The sequence below is a fragment of the Equus quagga genome, chromosome 2, assembly GCF_021613505.1.
Source record: "Equus quagga isolate Etosha38 chromosome 2, UCLA_HA_Equagga_1.0, whole genome shotgun sequence".
Lineage (NCBI taxonomy): Eukaryota > Metazoa > Chordata > Mammalia > Perissodactyla > Equidae > Equus > Equus quagga.
In genome coordinates, this window is record NC_060268.1 from 68599250 (window position 1) to 68614182 (window position 14933).

A 14933-nucleotide genomic window follows, 5' to 3' on the forward strand; every position below is an offset into this window, starting at 1 on the left:
GAGCGTGTCATGAGGCTAGATTGAGCCTGTCTTGTCCCAGAAGAGTACCCAGCACCTAAACACGGTACCAGGCACACAGTAGGTACTCAGTAAATGTGTGTGCAAGAGTCAGTTGCAGGAGGAGAGGCTGGCCCAGCTTCCTGGCACTCCCTACCTGGCCCCAGCCTCTGCATCCATCGGGTGCCTCACCTCTTTATCATACCGCAAGACGGCTGGACGCCAGGGCTGCTGGATGCCGGCGCCACCTCCCGGTCGTAGTAGTTCTGGTAGGGCACCGGAGCTGCAGGCAGCAGGCCCATGAGGCCAGGGTTGGTGAGGGCAGAGCAGGGAGGACCTGTGCCACCTGACACCCCAACCTGCCCCCATCCAGAGACTCAGACTGGGGCCCACCCTAGTACTTGGGGAGGGGGCCTCTCTTGCTTCCATGACAGACCCCACTGTGGGTACCACCAAGACCAAATAGTCCAGACTCATGATTTGGTGGCACCAAAGAGGCTGGGGGTGGGGCTCTGAGGAGGCTCCCCACTTGTACTCCCCATCATCTCCCCCTTCTGAGTGTATAGCGTTCTTAATCTCTGCTCATCGTTGGCCTCGGAGGAGGCCGCAGACCAGGGACCCAGCCAAGGGACTGCACTGTCGACCCTTTCCCCGGGGTCTGATCAATGGTCCTCTGCCCAGAAGCGAGCTGTGAGCCCCCACAGCCCTGTCCTGGCGGTTGAGGCTCAGAGAACCCAGGGCCAGGCCTTCCAGGGACAGGCAGGCCTGGACCCAGAGGCTGAGTTGCCTGCGGGCCGGGCCTCACCCGGGGGCTCCGTGCCCGTGCTTTTGGCCTGGATGAAGCTGTCAATGTCAGTGTCCACACTGCAGCCTTCCAGTGTCACTCGCACCTCCTCGTAGAGCTGGGGACAGGAGAGAGCAGAGGTTGAGGGGCCGAGCCTCCATGCCCCCTCGCCAAAGCCCTGCCCCTCTGTGGGTCTGAACTCCAGCTAGGGGCCCCCACTCCACCGGCCTCCTCCCAGCCTCGTGTGCACAGCTCAGCGCCTGTATTCAGGGGCCTTGAGATGTAGCTGCCCCAGGCCTGCCTGAGGGGTCCGAGCCCTGGCTGACAGCCTCTCTTGTTTCCTGAACACCTACTGGACACAAGGTCCATGCAAGGGACTTACCACACTCCTGTTCTCTGAGGTAGACACTATTTCCTAATTTTATAGATGAGGAAACTCAGAGAAGGAAAGGGACTTGCCCAAGGTCACAGAGCGAGGACTTGATGCAGCGAGGCTTTAGATCCAGTAGGAGAGGATCCAGAGCCCACATTCCTTCCTCTGCCACAAGGAGGCCACCAGGTGGCCTTGAGTCATTTGGGGGAAAATAAACCCCAAAACCCCACAGCCCATGGGCAGAAGGGGTCAGGCAGTGGGCATTGCGGAGTCAGGGCTGCCTCAAGAAAGCGTTCATGGCTCTAGGGCTGCATTAACAGAGGTCGGGGCCCCTGGCGGGGAGATGGCAGCCCCTGTCTGCTGGGGAGGACCCACAGCCCACCCGGCATGTAGAGTTCAGTAAGGGGAACCAGGACACCCCCGAGATATCTGCTGGGCAGAGCAGGAACTGCACCTCAGCCCCTGGGAGCGCCAGACCTGGAGCGGGACAGCCCAGGGTCCTCCAGCCTCTCGGCAAACCTGAGGGGCTGTGTCCACCTACCTTCCCAACCCCAGCAGAGGGAGCAGGTGCTCTGTGCTCTGAGAGCAGAGGCAAGGACCTCGGAGCAGGATGAGCCAAGAGGGCAAAGCCAGGGTCACCACAAACGCACAGGCTTCCAGCCAGAGGGGCCATGGCTCAGAGGGGTGAGCTCCCTGTCCTTGGGGCCCTGGGACCAAGGCCAAGTGCTGAGGTCGGAGACCCCTGGAGCCAGGGCTTGGACCACAGAGGACCAGGTGTTTGCTGATGGACTCAGACCTGGCATGCTGCTGCCTGGAGGCCACCCTCTCCTCACACACTCCCTCCCCCCACCCTCAGTCCCACCTCGTCATCCTTGACGCACTGCATGGAGAGCTGGTTGCAGTGTACCCACAGGGCGTTGCGGAGGATGGTCAGCCGGTCAAACTCCTGCAGCTGGAAGGCCTGGGGGTGGTGGGAGGGAGGTGAGAAATGAGGAGGGCCAGCCCAGGTGGGCCTCACTCACAGTTCAGCTGTGGCTGACCAGCCAAACCCCTCTGCAGACAGCCAAGTCTAAGGGAGAGACCCTTCCTGGGGGTCCCCGCCCCCACCTCTGGCCCACCCCTGAGGTTCTGGGAAGGGAGGTTGAGCTGCCTGTGGGGTTCCTGCCCCCACTCTCCCTCCAGGCTCCACTACACACTGGAGAAGGCCCTGGGGGTGACAGGAGAGGAGCGCTGGACCTGGAGTCCTGACGCCTGTCTCCCAGGCCATCCATCAGTAGGGCCCGGCAAAGCCATGGGCTTTGTCAGAGTCTCAGTTTTGGCTTCAGCAAAATGGGTAAAGGATGCCTGTCTGCACAAAGGGACCCAGGGCACCAAGCCGGGAGGGAACAGCCAGGGCAAGGCCCCAGCACAGGGCCTGGGGAGTGAGCAGACGCATGAAGGGAGGAAGGGGTGCTGCCTTTCCCCACCACTGCCTCGCTGCCCCCAGGGAGCGGCTGCAGCAGGGACGGTCACCTTTCCCACTTTGCGGCTGGGGACCCAGAGGCCCAGCTGGGGCTCACGCACCTGGCAGGTGGTCCGGTGCTCCTGCTCCCACTCGCCTCGCACCTTCTCCAGCTGCTCCACGCTCTGCCTGTACACCCGCTCTGGAAGGCCAGGGGCATAGACAGCTTCCCACAGCCCCACCCCCGGGCTCCTGTGCTGCCCCCACCCAGGGTGCCCTCCTCCCTAGAGATACCTACCCTGGCTGCTGGTGCCTCATCTAAACACTAGTCAGGGCCACCCACTCTGGGACTGCTCTTTTTGAGGGAACTCTCAGCTCCCCACCATGCTCTGAGCTGGCCGGGGCTGGAGGAGAGCCTCCTACACCCGGGGCCAGAGTCCAGGCATCTCGCCATCCCCAGGTCCCCCCATCTCACTTTCTAGAGGGGAAACTGAGGCTCAGGGTGGCACTGAAGGATGGGTGGAGAGAGCGTCGGGAGCTGTTGGGCTGGCAACCCAGCAGGCTTGGGCCATGACCTCCATCCCCAGATCTCTGGGGCTCATCTGTCCCCCAGCCAAGGGGGCAGCTGGGTCCTGGGAAAGGCAGAGTCGAAGAGAGAGCCTTCCCAGGGGAAGGGAGCGAGGGTGAGTGCTCTGTCCTAGGAGGTGTGCCAGCAGGGACAAGGGGTATTGGGGGGTTCTGGCATCAGGCAAAGGATAGAGGAGACAGAGGCCCAGGGACAGCAGTGTATGTGCATGTGTGTGTCAATGTATGTATGAATGATACATATGTATATATGAGTGGGTCTGTCTCCCATGATTGTGGCTGTGAAAGTCCTGGGCTCTGGAGCCAGATGGCCTGGATTTGAATGCAGTCACCACCACTTATTAGCTGTGTGACCTTCGGCAAATTACTTAACCTCTCTGTGCCTCAGTTTCCTCATCTCTTAAAAAAGGTGATAATAATAGCAGGCATCTCATAGGATTGTTCTGCAGATTAGTTAAGACATGAAAAGCTCCAAGAACAGTCTTGGCAAATGAGAGAAAATGAATGTTTTTACTTAACTTGCATAAGTATGGAAGTGAGAGTGATGAGCATGTGACTCCATGTCATCGGGTGTGAGTATGTGTGCCCCCAGGAGTGTGTGGTGGTGGAAGGACTTTCCAGGCCCCACCTGCAGTCTGAGGAAGCGGGCTGGCGCCGTACCTGCCTCTGTGGCTGAGTCCTTGCACTGCTTGGCTTTGTTCTGGCTCTGAGGAGACAGAGGGAAGGAGCACTGAGCGCTGGCACGACCGGCCCCGTCCTCGGGCTCCTAGCCTCCCTGGGCAGTTCGGAGGGGACTCTGTCACAGTCTCCCTAGCCACCCAGGGCCTCACTCAGGAGCCAGCTGTGGGCGCATTCCATCATTCCCTCCAGCCTCACCCCACAGAGGACCACAGGCTGGTTCCAGTGAAAAAAGAATAAAAACAGAAACTCACAGCCCATGCAGATAACCTGAAAGATAGATGTTGAGACAGAGGGACAGATGGAGACCAGGGCCAGGCCCTAACGCCCCACATGGCCCCTGCTGGACCCACTGGCTGGGACTTGGGCTCTCGTCCCTGACTTGCTGCCCCCAACCCACCCTCAGGCCCCGACCCTCTCTAGGCCTCAGGTTTCTCTTCTGTGCAGTGGGCGAAATGTGTTCTTGGGCCTGGTGGCTCTGAGACCCCTGGCCCAGAGGCGAGAGCAGTCAAGAGCTTGGGCTCTGGACGACCTGGGTTTGGATCCTTTCTCTGAGACCTGACTCTGAGACCTTGGACAAGTCACTCACCATCTCTGGGCCTCAGTTTCCTCTCTGTGATATGGGCCTACTGGTCCCTTCTCCCAGGGTTGTGTGAGGGTTAGCGTCTGCTCTCATTGCCCTGTGAGCTCTGGGCCTGGGCCGCAGGACCCTACTCTGAGGAATGGGTCCTTGGGTGCAGTCTGGAGACGGCAAAGGGGATAGGCTGACCCTGTCTGTCTTTGCCCTGAGATTCTAGGAAACCCACTTCACAGACAGGGAGACTGAGCTTCAGAGAGGGGTGACCAGCCAGCATGTCCCAGATGCAGATCTTGCCTTGGGGTGCCTGAAGCACCCCTTCCCTGTCTCCCCGCCCTGCCCCAGCCCTGGGTGACAGCACATGGCCTCAGTGGCCCTACACACCTTCTCCACCTGCTTCTGCTGGCCATTGGCACTAATGCGCTCGAAGGCCTGCTCGGCGTCATCCGCGTCCCGGCACTTCTGCTCGTATGTCTTCTTGGACTGGGGGTGTGGAGACATGTGACTTAGGTGCCCCAGAGTGAGGCTCCCTGAGCTCAGCCTCCCTTCTCCCTGTTAGGGGGCTGTGGGTGGAGTGGGGACCTCCCCACCTGGGATAGGGATCTGGGGTCCAGCATGGAGATGGAGAATGGAGTCTGGTTCCCAGGCCCCTTCCCACTGGGGACAGTACAGCCCTGCCATGGCCTTGGCCTCTTCAGAGGTGTGGTCACATCAAACCAGTAGCAGTTCGCTGAAAATGCCATGTACCCTCATGATGCCAGCCTTTGCACGTGCTGTCCCCTCTTGTGGAACCCTCTGTCTCCTTCTCCCTCAGTGTCCTAGGGGACACAGCTCAGAGGTCCCTTCTTCGTCCACCCCTGGAGTCCTCAACGGACAGTGTGACCATCATATGGACCATTGTCTGGGACTGACCACCTGCCCATCAGTCAGGAGCCCCCAAACAGCAGGGTCTGGGCCAATCCGTGTGGGGCCTTGGCATCCAGTGCAGCCCCGAGCACCCACCAGGCTGCCGTGGGTGTTGCTGGGTGGAGGTCTGAGGCGAGCCCTGTCCCAGGGGCCCAGTCCAGGGCTGCTGGGGCCCACATGCTGAGCCCTGCCACCCCCCAGGCCCAAGACCTTGCACTCACTTCCATGGCCTTCTTGTAGAGTGACAGCTTGCTCTTCTGGACACGGTCCATGACGGCCTCGTACTGCAGGGGACACGAGGCTCTGAGCTGGGGGCCGTGGCCTCAGGATGCTCCCCTAGGCCAAGAGGACGGGGAGTCCCTGGGATGAGGCACAGCATGCCCTCCTGGCTCTGAAGGGGGCAGTGACAAGACGCCCCCCTCTCCCACAGCCTACTTTTTCACAGTCACCACTAGGAGCAGAAAGCTAGAGAAGCCTGGGGCATGGATCTGCCCATCATGTCCTCTCTGGGCAGACCCAGCCAGGACTTGGTCTCTAGCCAAGGAATACCCAACCCAGATGCATGTGTGCTCATGCACACACGCACACACACAAAATTCCATGACACACACACAGAAGTACACACTAACAGGCCCCCACACTCCCACTGCTCACATTTGCACATACAGGCTTTCATGTGCACACTAACAGAGCACCCACAGACACTACTCATGAGTGCACACAAGCACACTCTCCCTGGTCCCCCTTGCACAGCTACAGGCCTGTTTGCACAGGTGAACACACACACACCAAACTTAGTCATGGCCACATGTGGGCACACGGGGCCACTGCACCCACCGTGCCTCCCAAGCCCCTTGTTCAGATAGAGGGGATGAGACTCCGCCTGGACAGAGATTGGGCACAAGTTATGAGGAGAATGGAAAGGAAGCGTCCCTCGTGTTGTCAATGGAGCCGTTGTGTGCTGGGGCTCTCACTGGGCCCCTCCCAGCAAGCTGCCTCGTCACACACAAACACACTGAGACACAGGCTCATGCTCAGATGTGTGCACACATGTGCCATGTTCTGCGCACACACATGTACTCCCCATCCGCACGTGTGCACATACATGCCCAGGCAGATTTTCTGCACACTACATCTCAGCTCTCTGCTTGTGGGGGCTCTGGCTACTCTGGGGAAGGCATCACTCCATCCAGAGCAGCTTTTGCAGACATCACAGCCTGTCTGGCCACAGGAGAGCTCAAAATAGCCAGCCCAGGGCCTTGCTGCCACAGCAGGTGCTCTGCACTCTGCACGCAAGGCCCAGCTCAGAGCGGTACCTGCTCTAGCACCTCAAGGCTGGGCCGGCTTCTGGGGCTGGCTTTGGGGACCTACTGTCTGTTCGGGAACCCAAATTTAGATCCTGAAAGCCTGAGCCCAGCTAGCCAATGGGCAGCAGGAACGGCAGCCACGCTGAATTTCTGTGGTCAGAGCCTCTAGTCAGAGCTGCTGCCCTGTCTTTGAAGACTGAGGGGGGCCTGATTCTGGGCTGCGTCCCCAGAGCTTGGGAGGTGGACATAAGTGTCCCATCCTGCAAGAGGGAAACTGAGGTGCAGAGAGGGGAAGCGGCTTGGCCAGGACACCTACGTCCAGTCTGGTCCAACCATGAGCTGGCGCTGTCTTCCCCTTCACAGTTCAGTTTCCATTTTCAAGTCTTTGGACAGTTTACAACGATCCTTCCTCTCCAAGCAAGAAGTGTTTCTGTGTGCTGGCCTCTCCCACCCTATCTCCCTATCTCCCACCCTCTGCCCATACCCTTCCCCTCCTCCTTCAAATCGCCCTCACCTCCAAGCCAGGGGCACAGCCCCTCACCCTCCTTCGGCTCCGTCAGGAGGGTCCATCCTCCACCCCCTCCACAGCGACCATGACCACCTCCCCCCGAGGGCCCACCCCTAGCACCCGCCTCACCTTCTTCCTCTGCTCCTTCTGCCTCTCACGGAACTCCTCGAGGCTCCGCAGCTCCTCGCGCAGGGCCAGGGCCAGCTGGATATGGGAGCTGCCCACGTTCTCCATTTCTGGGGGCAGAGTAAGGATGCCAGTCCCCAATATCAGACGTGATGGGCCTCGGCCACCCACACACACCCCTGCCTGGACAAGCCCAGCTCCCACCCCACACCTCGTCTTCTGTCATCCACCAATCCTCCACCAGCCTCGCAGCCCTGTGTACAGCCTGAGCTCCTGGCGAGAATCCATCCACCCCATCTACGGGAATATGGGTGCTCCCAGAAGGTCCTCTCACCCTGCAGCCTGGGGTGGGGGACAGTTGGACTTACGTTGCTTCAGGGAGTCAAAAGAGGCCCTGAGGGAGCTGCAAAACAGAAAGGCCAGGGTCAACAGGAGGAGCACAGTGGAGCCTGAAGTCCCAGCTGACTTTTATTTTGCTGAGAGGGCCCTAGGTCACTCACACATACTGACCTAGACCCAAGGGACCCTCTAGCCAGACAATTGGGACCGTCCACTGACAGCCCTAGTTGGGATTTCCAGAAGGCAAAGCTCTCTCTTTGGAAATTACAAAGCAATTAAACCTCCCCACTTGGCAGAATCTGCTGGCTTCTGCGTCTTCAGGGCCCTCCCTCCCTGAAGCCTCTCGCCCCAGTCCTCTCCCCAATTCAGAATGAGCCGAAAGATGGCAGGGTTCAGACTCAGCCAGAGGACATTTTGGAGGAAGCTGGATGGGGGCTGAGAGAGTGGGCAAGCAGGAGAGGAGAGATGTGGGGACCTTAGGACAGAACAAACAGTATGTAGAGGTGAGGACAGCAAGAGGCCGAAGGCCTCCCTGGCTCCTGGCTGGGTGGCTGGGTGGGCAGTGGTGACACCTCTGAGACGGGGGCCCAGGAGGGAAGATGAGGAGTCTACTTTAGGGTGCATGAGCTTGGGATGCCTGAGAGAACCCAGCAGGAATCAGGAGGCAGCAGGGTGGTCAGTCCGGAGCAGAGATGCAGGCACTGTCCACTCCAGGGCAGGCGCCAGGAGAGGGGGAAGGAAAGAGGCTGGCCCAGGGCATGGGAGGTGGAGTGTGACACCCGAGGGTAGAGTTGCCAGATGGAGCAAATGAAAACACAAGACACCCAGTTAAGTTCGAATTTCAGGTAAACAACAAATACTTTTGAGTATAAGTACGCCCCATGTAATATTTGGAACACACATTTAAAAAGTATTTGTTATTTATCTGAAAGTCGCGTTCAGCTGGGCATTCTGTATTTTACCTGGCTGCTTTGCCAAGAAGGCTCGCCCCCAGAGCCATGGGCGGAATTGAGGTCTGAGCAAAGGCCTTGGAGCCCCACCAAGACCCAGTCCTGTCTGCTGATCAGCAATGGGGCACCAGGAAGCAGAGTGCTCCTTGGGTCAGAAACAGGACCAATGGGCGAGAGAGCCTCTCCCTAGGCCCATCAGCTCCCCAACCTGGCAGAGAAGGGAGGTGACTCGGAATTCCAGCAGAACCTGGGCAAGGGCTTCCTGCTCTGAACTCCCACATGCATTGGAAGCAGACCCTTGAGCCAGACAGCCTGGGTTTAATCCAGGCTCTGCCACTCACTCTGTGTGACCTAGAGCAAGTTACCTAACTGCTCTGTGTCTCAGTTTCCCCTTCTATAAAATGGGGATAATAGTACAAACGGGATGGTTGTCAGGATTGAATGGATTTACGTGTGTAAACCACCTCTATCAGGACCTGGTTGCTGTGCAGCCCTCCCCTGAGCCCACCTGTGCACATCCCAACCAATCCTGGGGGGGGTCCCCTGGGCTCCTGAGCCTGACCTGAGCACTACCTCCAAAGTGCCCCACCTAGGAGCTTACCACCTGCGTGCCTCCTGTTATTGGAAACTCGCACTGGATTTGCCTTCAGGTGGGGTCCTCCTGAGGCAGCCTCATAGGTAGGCCCCCTACCCCTCTCCCTGCAGCCTGTGTGGCCAGGAGGAGCAGATCTGTGTTCCCAAGCAACTGTGAGTGTGTGAGGGGTGCCAGGGCCTGTGCCCCAGCATGGGCCCAGGGGTGCCACGACACCAGGCGCGCAGAGACGGTGGGTGAAGGCTGCAGACTGGCCCCGAGGCGAGACTGGTCCACACTCGGGTAAGATTCTCTGCCTGCGTTTGCAGCCCCCCCTCAACCAAGGAGCTAAAATACGCTGCGGCTCCCTCCTCACCGGGGCGCCTGAGGAGCCGCAGTAATCGAGGCAGACAGGGAAACAGGCCGGAGCGTGGCCAGGCTTGCTGGGGTCACACAGAGGTGCTGGAGCAGCGCGAGGTCCAGTCGCTGGCCACATCCTGCTGCTGCCCTTCGCCCAGCCGGCTCTCCGCTCCCCTCCACGCCCCTCGCCGCCTTTCTGCCGAGCAGTGCGCCTGCCCCCTGGTGGCCATATCGTCGCATGACGCCCAGCAGAGGCAGCCCGGGACTCCTGCCCTCCCGCCTGCGTCTCCCGAAACCTTGCAAGGCAGGCTTCGAAGGGGCCTCCTTCCTCCCATTGGACAGTTAGGGAGACTGAGGCCAAGCAGGAGCAACAACCTGGCAGGACCCGCCTGGATCCAGGCCTAGAGGAGAACTGTGGGGGTCTAGTCAAGGCCAGACCCCTTGCCCTAAACTAAGTGGATCTCAAAATGTGGTCCCTACACCAGCAGCATCAGGACCACCTGGGACCTTGTTAGAGAGGCAGATTCTCAGGCCCCACCCCAGTCCTTGTGAAGCCGGAGCTCGGAGGGAGGGCCGGCACACTGTTTTAACAAGCCTCCACGTGCTGCTGATGTACGTTCATCAAACGTTAGCCCAGCTGGCCTAAGTGATCTAAGCCTCGCAGTTCTGCTAGGGAGCATGCATCATCGTCCCCGTTCCACGGTTGAGAAAACAAGGTTCAGAGAAGTGAAGAAGCTGACTCATGGCCACACAGCTGGTGAGAGGCGGAACCAGGTGAGGCCTGGTCAAGGCCTGCCTTCTGCTTCTTACCAGAGGGCAGAGAGGGGTGACTGCCGGGGGACCCACCTGCCCTGGGTGGGGGTCAGGATTCTTCTCTGACAGAATTAACCCCTTGCCAGTGGCTACACCTCCAATCCCTCTCCTTCCCCACACACTCATCTCCTGCCTCAGTCTCCCCAGTCATGGTTAGAGCATCTCTGGGCTCAGCACAGCCTCCCCCACAGCCCTCACCTACGGCCCCCGTGGGCCCCCAGCTCCTTCATGACCACATCCTGCCCAGACCCCTCCCAGCCCTTGGGCCTGCACCCCCGCTGCCTGCTCCTCACCTCCTTCTGGACCTCACATCTCACAGACACCTCAGAGTGTCCAAAACTGGACTTGGTGCCCCACAAACCTGCTCCCCCTGCAGGGCTCCCCTCTCATCAAAAGCAGCACCCTCTACCTGGTTATGCCACCTGGAAAGCCAGGAGCTGTCCTTGGCTCCATCCTCTCCCTCCACCTGCACTACCTTCTTTTTTACCTCCTAAATCTCCTGTCTGTCCTCCTCTCACTGCCACCACCTAGCTCCTGCCCCAACACCTCTATCCCCCTAGCTGCACTTCCCACCTATTAGCCCTGTTTTCTGCCCGCCAGTCATCTGGCCACCCACCAGTTCCTTCTATATGCCATATTTCTTCTTGCCTCAAGGTCTTTGCACATGCTAATTCCCCATGCGCAGCATCTTTGCCTGGCTTCCTCTTCTGTCCCTTCTGAGCACTTACCCCTGCTGTTACCTTGGGCTGATGCATTCAGTGTCTGTCACCTCACTGAACTGTGAGCCACATGAACAGGGTCAGTGCCTGGTTCTCCTCCCCAATTTCCCCAGGATCATAGCCCAGAACGACAAACTCAACACTGGCTACATACCAAGGCCTTTCTCAACTCCAAACCCACCTGTGCCCCACTCTCCTTGGCCCATGGCCTCAGGTCCTTCCTCCCAGGCCTGGAATGGCTATGAGGAGTCACAGCCTTTGGGAGCAGCTGGTCCTTCTCCCCACCCCCACTGGATGCTGGGAGCCCCTGCCTGAGCCCACTGCACTGCCAGGTGGACATTCAGCTTCTGTTCCCACCTGGGGACAGCCCTGATGGCGACAGTCTGTGCTTACCTTAGGCTCCCATTTGCCCCCACGAGCTTGCTGGGCCTTGGGGGCTGCATGGATGGGGGTGCTTGCTCTGTGTGGGACAGCTGGACAGGGTTGTGAGCTCTGACTGCTCCAGGTCCCCTGCCCACTCACCTCTGGGCTGAAGACCCTCCTGTCCCAGCCCCACCTGTTCCCTGTGCTGGCACCTTCAGGCCGTCACAGTTCTGCTCACATGACAGGGCCTGGGACACCACCTCTTTCTTGGCCTTAGACTTTCAAGGAAGCAGCCACAGCTATGGGTGAGGGGACCTCAACTTTTCCCAGGACCAGAGACAGCCCCCTGGGGGTCAGCAAAGACTCTTCCCAGGTAAATGCTTTAAGCTCATCTTATGGAGGATTTGGGGACCATTTAAAGTCTTTCTCTGCCCGTAAGACCCAGAAAAGATGGTTTCTCCTAGCTTTTCTGTCACTCCTGTGTTCCTCCACACTTGCCACTCGGAAACTGTCCCCAAGATCTCCTTGAGCTCTCCTTTATTGTGTCTCCATCACGCGTCAAGGATAAGGCCCCCATGCAGACCTCTACACTCTGTTATCAGTCACCAGTGACCTCATGTGTAACTCATCTTATTGCCTATCTTGACTTGGCTCTTAGGATGCTCAACCTGAAATTCTGTGCTCAAACATGGTCTAAATTTCCAATGTAAACTTTCCTTCTGTACTCTCCCCACCAGGCACCACCTCATGTCCCTGCTTTGGCATCCCCACCCCCGCCCACGTTCTGGCCAGCAGCCTCCTGCCTCCTAGCTGACAGGAGCCGACTCCTCTCGCCTCCCTGTGCTGGAAGCTGGGCCTGAAGTGAGCTGTTATCAGAGGGCCCCTGATGGGAGGAGGGCTCGCCTCTCTCCCTTCAACATCCTCAGCGATGTCTTCATTCTCTGAGGTCAAAGAAAGATGACGAAAAAAAATCTCTTCTGACAGGAAAACCACAGCATTTTAGGCTGACAAGTGGGGGTGAGGCAGGGATGTGAGGACGTGAGGACTCAAACCTACACCGCTTGGGGGTCTGTCCTTGCTTGTGGTAACCACAGAGGGGCTTCCAGGAAGCTGGCCCCAGCCCTGCCCGCCTTGATGCCCCTTCATTTCCGAAGCCATGCCTGGTGCAGCTTCCAGGAGCGTGCAGCACCCTAGCACCCCAGCTGGGGTGGGATGAGCAAGAGCAGGAGGAGGAAGTGACAGCTTTCAGGGGGGTGGTATTTCAGGCAGACCTCGAAGGATGGTTTGGACCGGGCAGGGGAGGAAAGGGGACAACAGCCCGAGCCAAGGCCCGGAGGTTGGAAGGGAGAGTCCGACAAGCTTTCTGCGGGCCTGGAGGTGTGGTTGAGGTGTGCCCACCTAAAGCTATCTGTAAGATGCATTGAAAGGGCTTGTGGGGACCCCTCATGTTTGGGGACCAGCTCTTATTCGTGCGTTTTCCATCGCCACCGCCCAGGGGATGTTTATGAGTTCATGTGTGAAGGAGGTGGATGCTAAAAGCCATCTGAAGATGGGAGGAACGTCTTTTCAGCATATATGGCTGAGCCTCCAGGCCTGAGGGAGGCTTCTGGCCGGTCTGAGATCAGGGGTGATGCACAAATGCTGCGTCTTCAGGCAGCGGAGGGAGGGGAAGCCGGCCTGCTCTGCCCCTTCGGCTCTCGCTGGGCTATTTCTGGGGTCATTTAACTCCCTGGCTTTTGTCCTCCTCATTCACCCCTGCCCAGCCTGCACACCCTCCAGCCCTCTGCCCACCCTCCAAGGGGCTGAGAGTGAACATCCCACGGGACCTAGGGGACTTGGCTATGGGAAGGCTGGGGGCTCCCCTACCAGGGGATGGGCCCTGGAGGCTAAGCTGCCAGCCCCCACACTGAAGAGCCAGGCCACTTTTTCCAGAGATTCCAACCCCAAACACACCCCCCACAAGTCTCCACCACACACAAGCAACCGGGCTGTCATTCACTCTTCCCACAAAGAGCCCTCCAGATGGGTGCGGGGACAGCGTGATTTGGTCTAAGCCAAGACCATAACAGTCAGGCTAGGCTGGAGTGTCTGGAAGGGCTTCCTGGAGGAGGTGGGACATGAGAGGGCCCTGAAGGGAGGTTCTGATGCAAAATGCTGGGGAGGAGAATGAAGTCACCCTGAGTGTGCTAGATTCTGGCTTTAGGACAGTGAGGCCCTTTATTTTATTTCAAAATTTTTGAATCCCCCTGATAGCCTTGGGCATGGCACACAGTACGTGCTCCATGTGCTTGTTGACTAAATGGATGGATGATGGATGCTTGCCCACAGTTAAACAAAGGAATGACTGAAGGGTCTCACTAACTCTAGTCATGCCCCATGGGTTAGCAGCAACACTTATTAAGCAACTACTGTGTGTAGTCAGCTGAGCTGGGAGCTGCCTCGGGCACGGCCCTAAGGGAGGCAGCAGGTGAGCTGGGATGGTTCAACCACCGCCTGTCACTCACTGGCTCTCAATGTGCCCTCCAGCCTTTGTCCATGCCTGTCCTCTGGCAGGAATGTGCCCCTCCTTCCTCTCCACTTCTCCCAGGAGGCGCCCTCCCCAGTCCACCCTGCTCTGCCCTGTTCCTCTGGCCGCCCCCGCCTGATGGGGAGCTCAGGGCAATGGTGGTTCACACGCACCACTCCCAGCCTATTCTGCAACCTGTGTGCCTTGGCTGCAGGGCTCCTGTGGGTTTTGTTTCTGCTCCTCCTGCTGCTGGTTAGGCTGAGCCATGGGTCCTGGCACACCCAGCCCAGGCTCCAGCTCCTCCCAGTAGACTGCAGGTGGACCCTGACTCTGACCCCTGCCCCTGGCCTGGCGCCCCACCATTGGTGCTCCCACATTGGATGAGGGCTGCCCCTCCAGGGCCTCCCAGCCTCTAGCTCTCTGGGCCAGGGAGGGACTGGGCCCCAAAGAAAATTGTTTAGGCTGCCCAGTAAAGCTTCTCAGCCCCAAACTAAGCAGGGTGACCCCAATTTATCTGACTTTTGGAGGGGCCTGTGAGGTGGTAAAGACCCCACTGTTTACTGAGCATGCCTGCAGCTTGGTGCTCTCAGCTTGACATTGTGACTGCCCAGAGCAACTCTTGGGGGTGACTGTCCCTTTCACAGCCAAGAACCCAGGACCTAGAGCGGGGGAGTGACCATTCCAGGGTCACACAGTAAGTAGGGCAAGGCAGACCCTGCTCCACTTGACTTTTGTAACAACACAGGGAGTCAGGGCCGCCAGAGCCTTGCCCTGGCCACTTCATGGTTCTAAAAACAGGGCAGATATAGCTACCTCCCCACCCTTCCCCTGCCCACCTGGCTCCACTCCTATTTTATCCTCCTGATTAGTAGCTTCTCCTTCCCGTTTGAAGTTCCCTGTGACTCACAGCCCCCTGAGTGTGCCTCACACAACCTGGGCTCACCAATAGCCTTCCATTCATTCTCCACTGTGTCCTGAGTATCCTCTACACCCAGCCTCCAACCAGCCTCAGCCCTGCCCCTGGGAGGCC

At 58.7% G+C, this 14933-nt stretch overlaps 1 protein-coding gene across 3 annotated transcripts in view; it reads right to left on the reverse strand.

Annotated features, from left to right (window-relative positions):
- Window positions 1–14933, reverse strand: part of PSTPIP1 (proline-serine-threonine phosphatase interacting protein 1) — a 41244-nt gene that overhangs the window by 3996 nt on the left and 22315 nt on the right. For all 3 annotated transcript variants that reach the window (XM_046650880.1, XM_046650864.1, XM_046650871.1), the window contains 9 exons: window positions 7651–7685; window positions 7286–7392; window positions 5563–5625; window positions 4820–4918; window positions 3841–3886; window positions 2718–2797; window positions 2017–2115; window positions 803–899; window positions 190–280 (listed from right to left, as the gene is read on the reverse strand). In XM_046650880.1, coding sequence (XP_046506836.1) covers window positions 190–280; window positions 803–899; window positions 2017–2115; window positions 2718–2797; window positions 3841–3886; window positions 4820–4918; window positions 5563–5625; window positions 7286–7392; window positions 7651–7685 — 717 coding nt within the window. The remainder of the gene's footprint in view (window positions 1–189; window positions 281–802; window positions 900–2016; window positions 2116–2717; window positions 2798–3840; window positions 3887–4819; window positions 4919–5562; window positions 5626–7285; window positions 7393–7650; window positions 7686–14933) is intronic.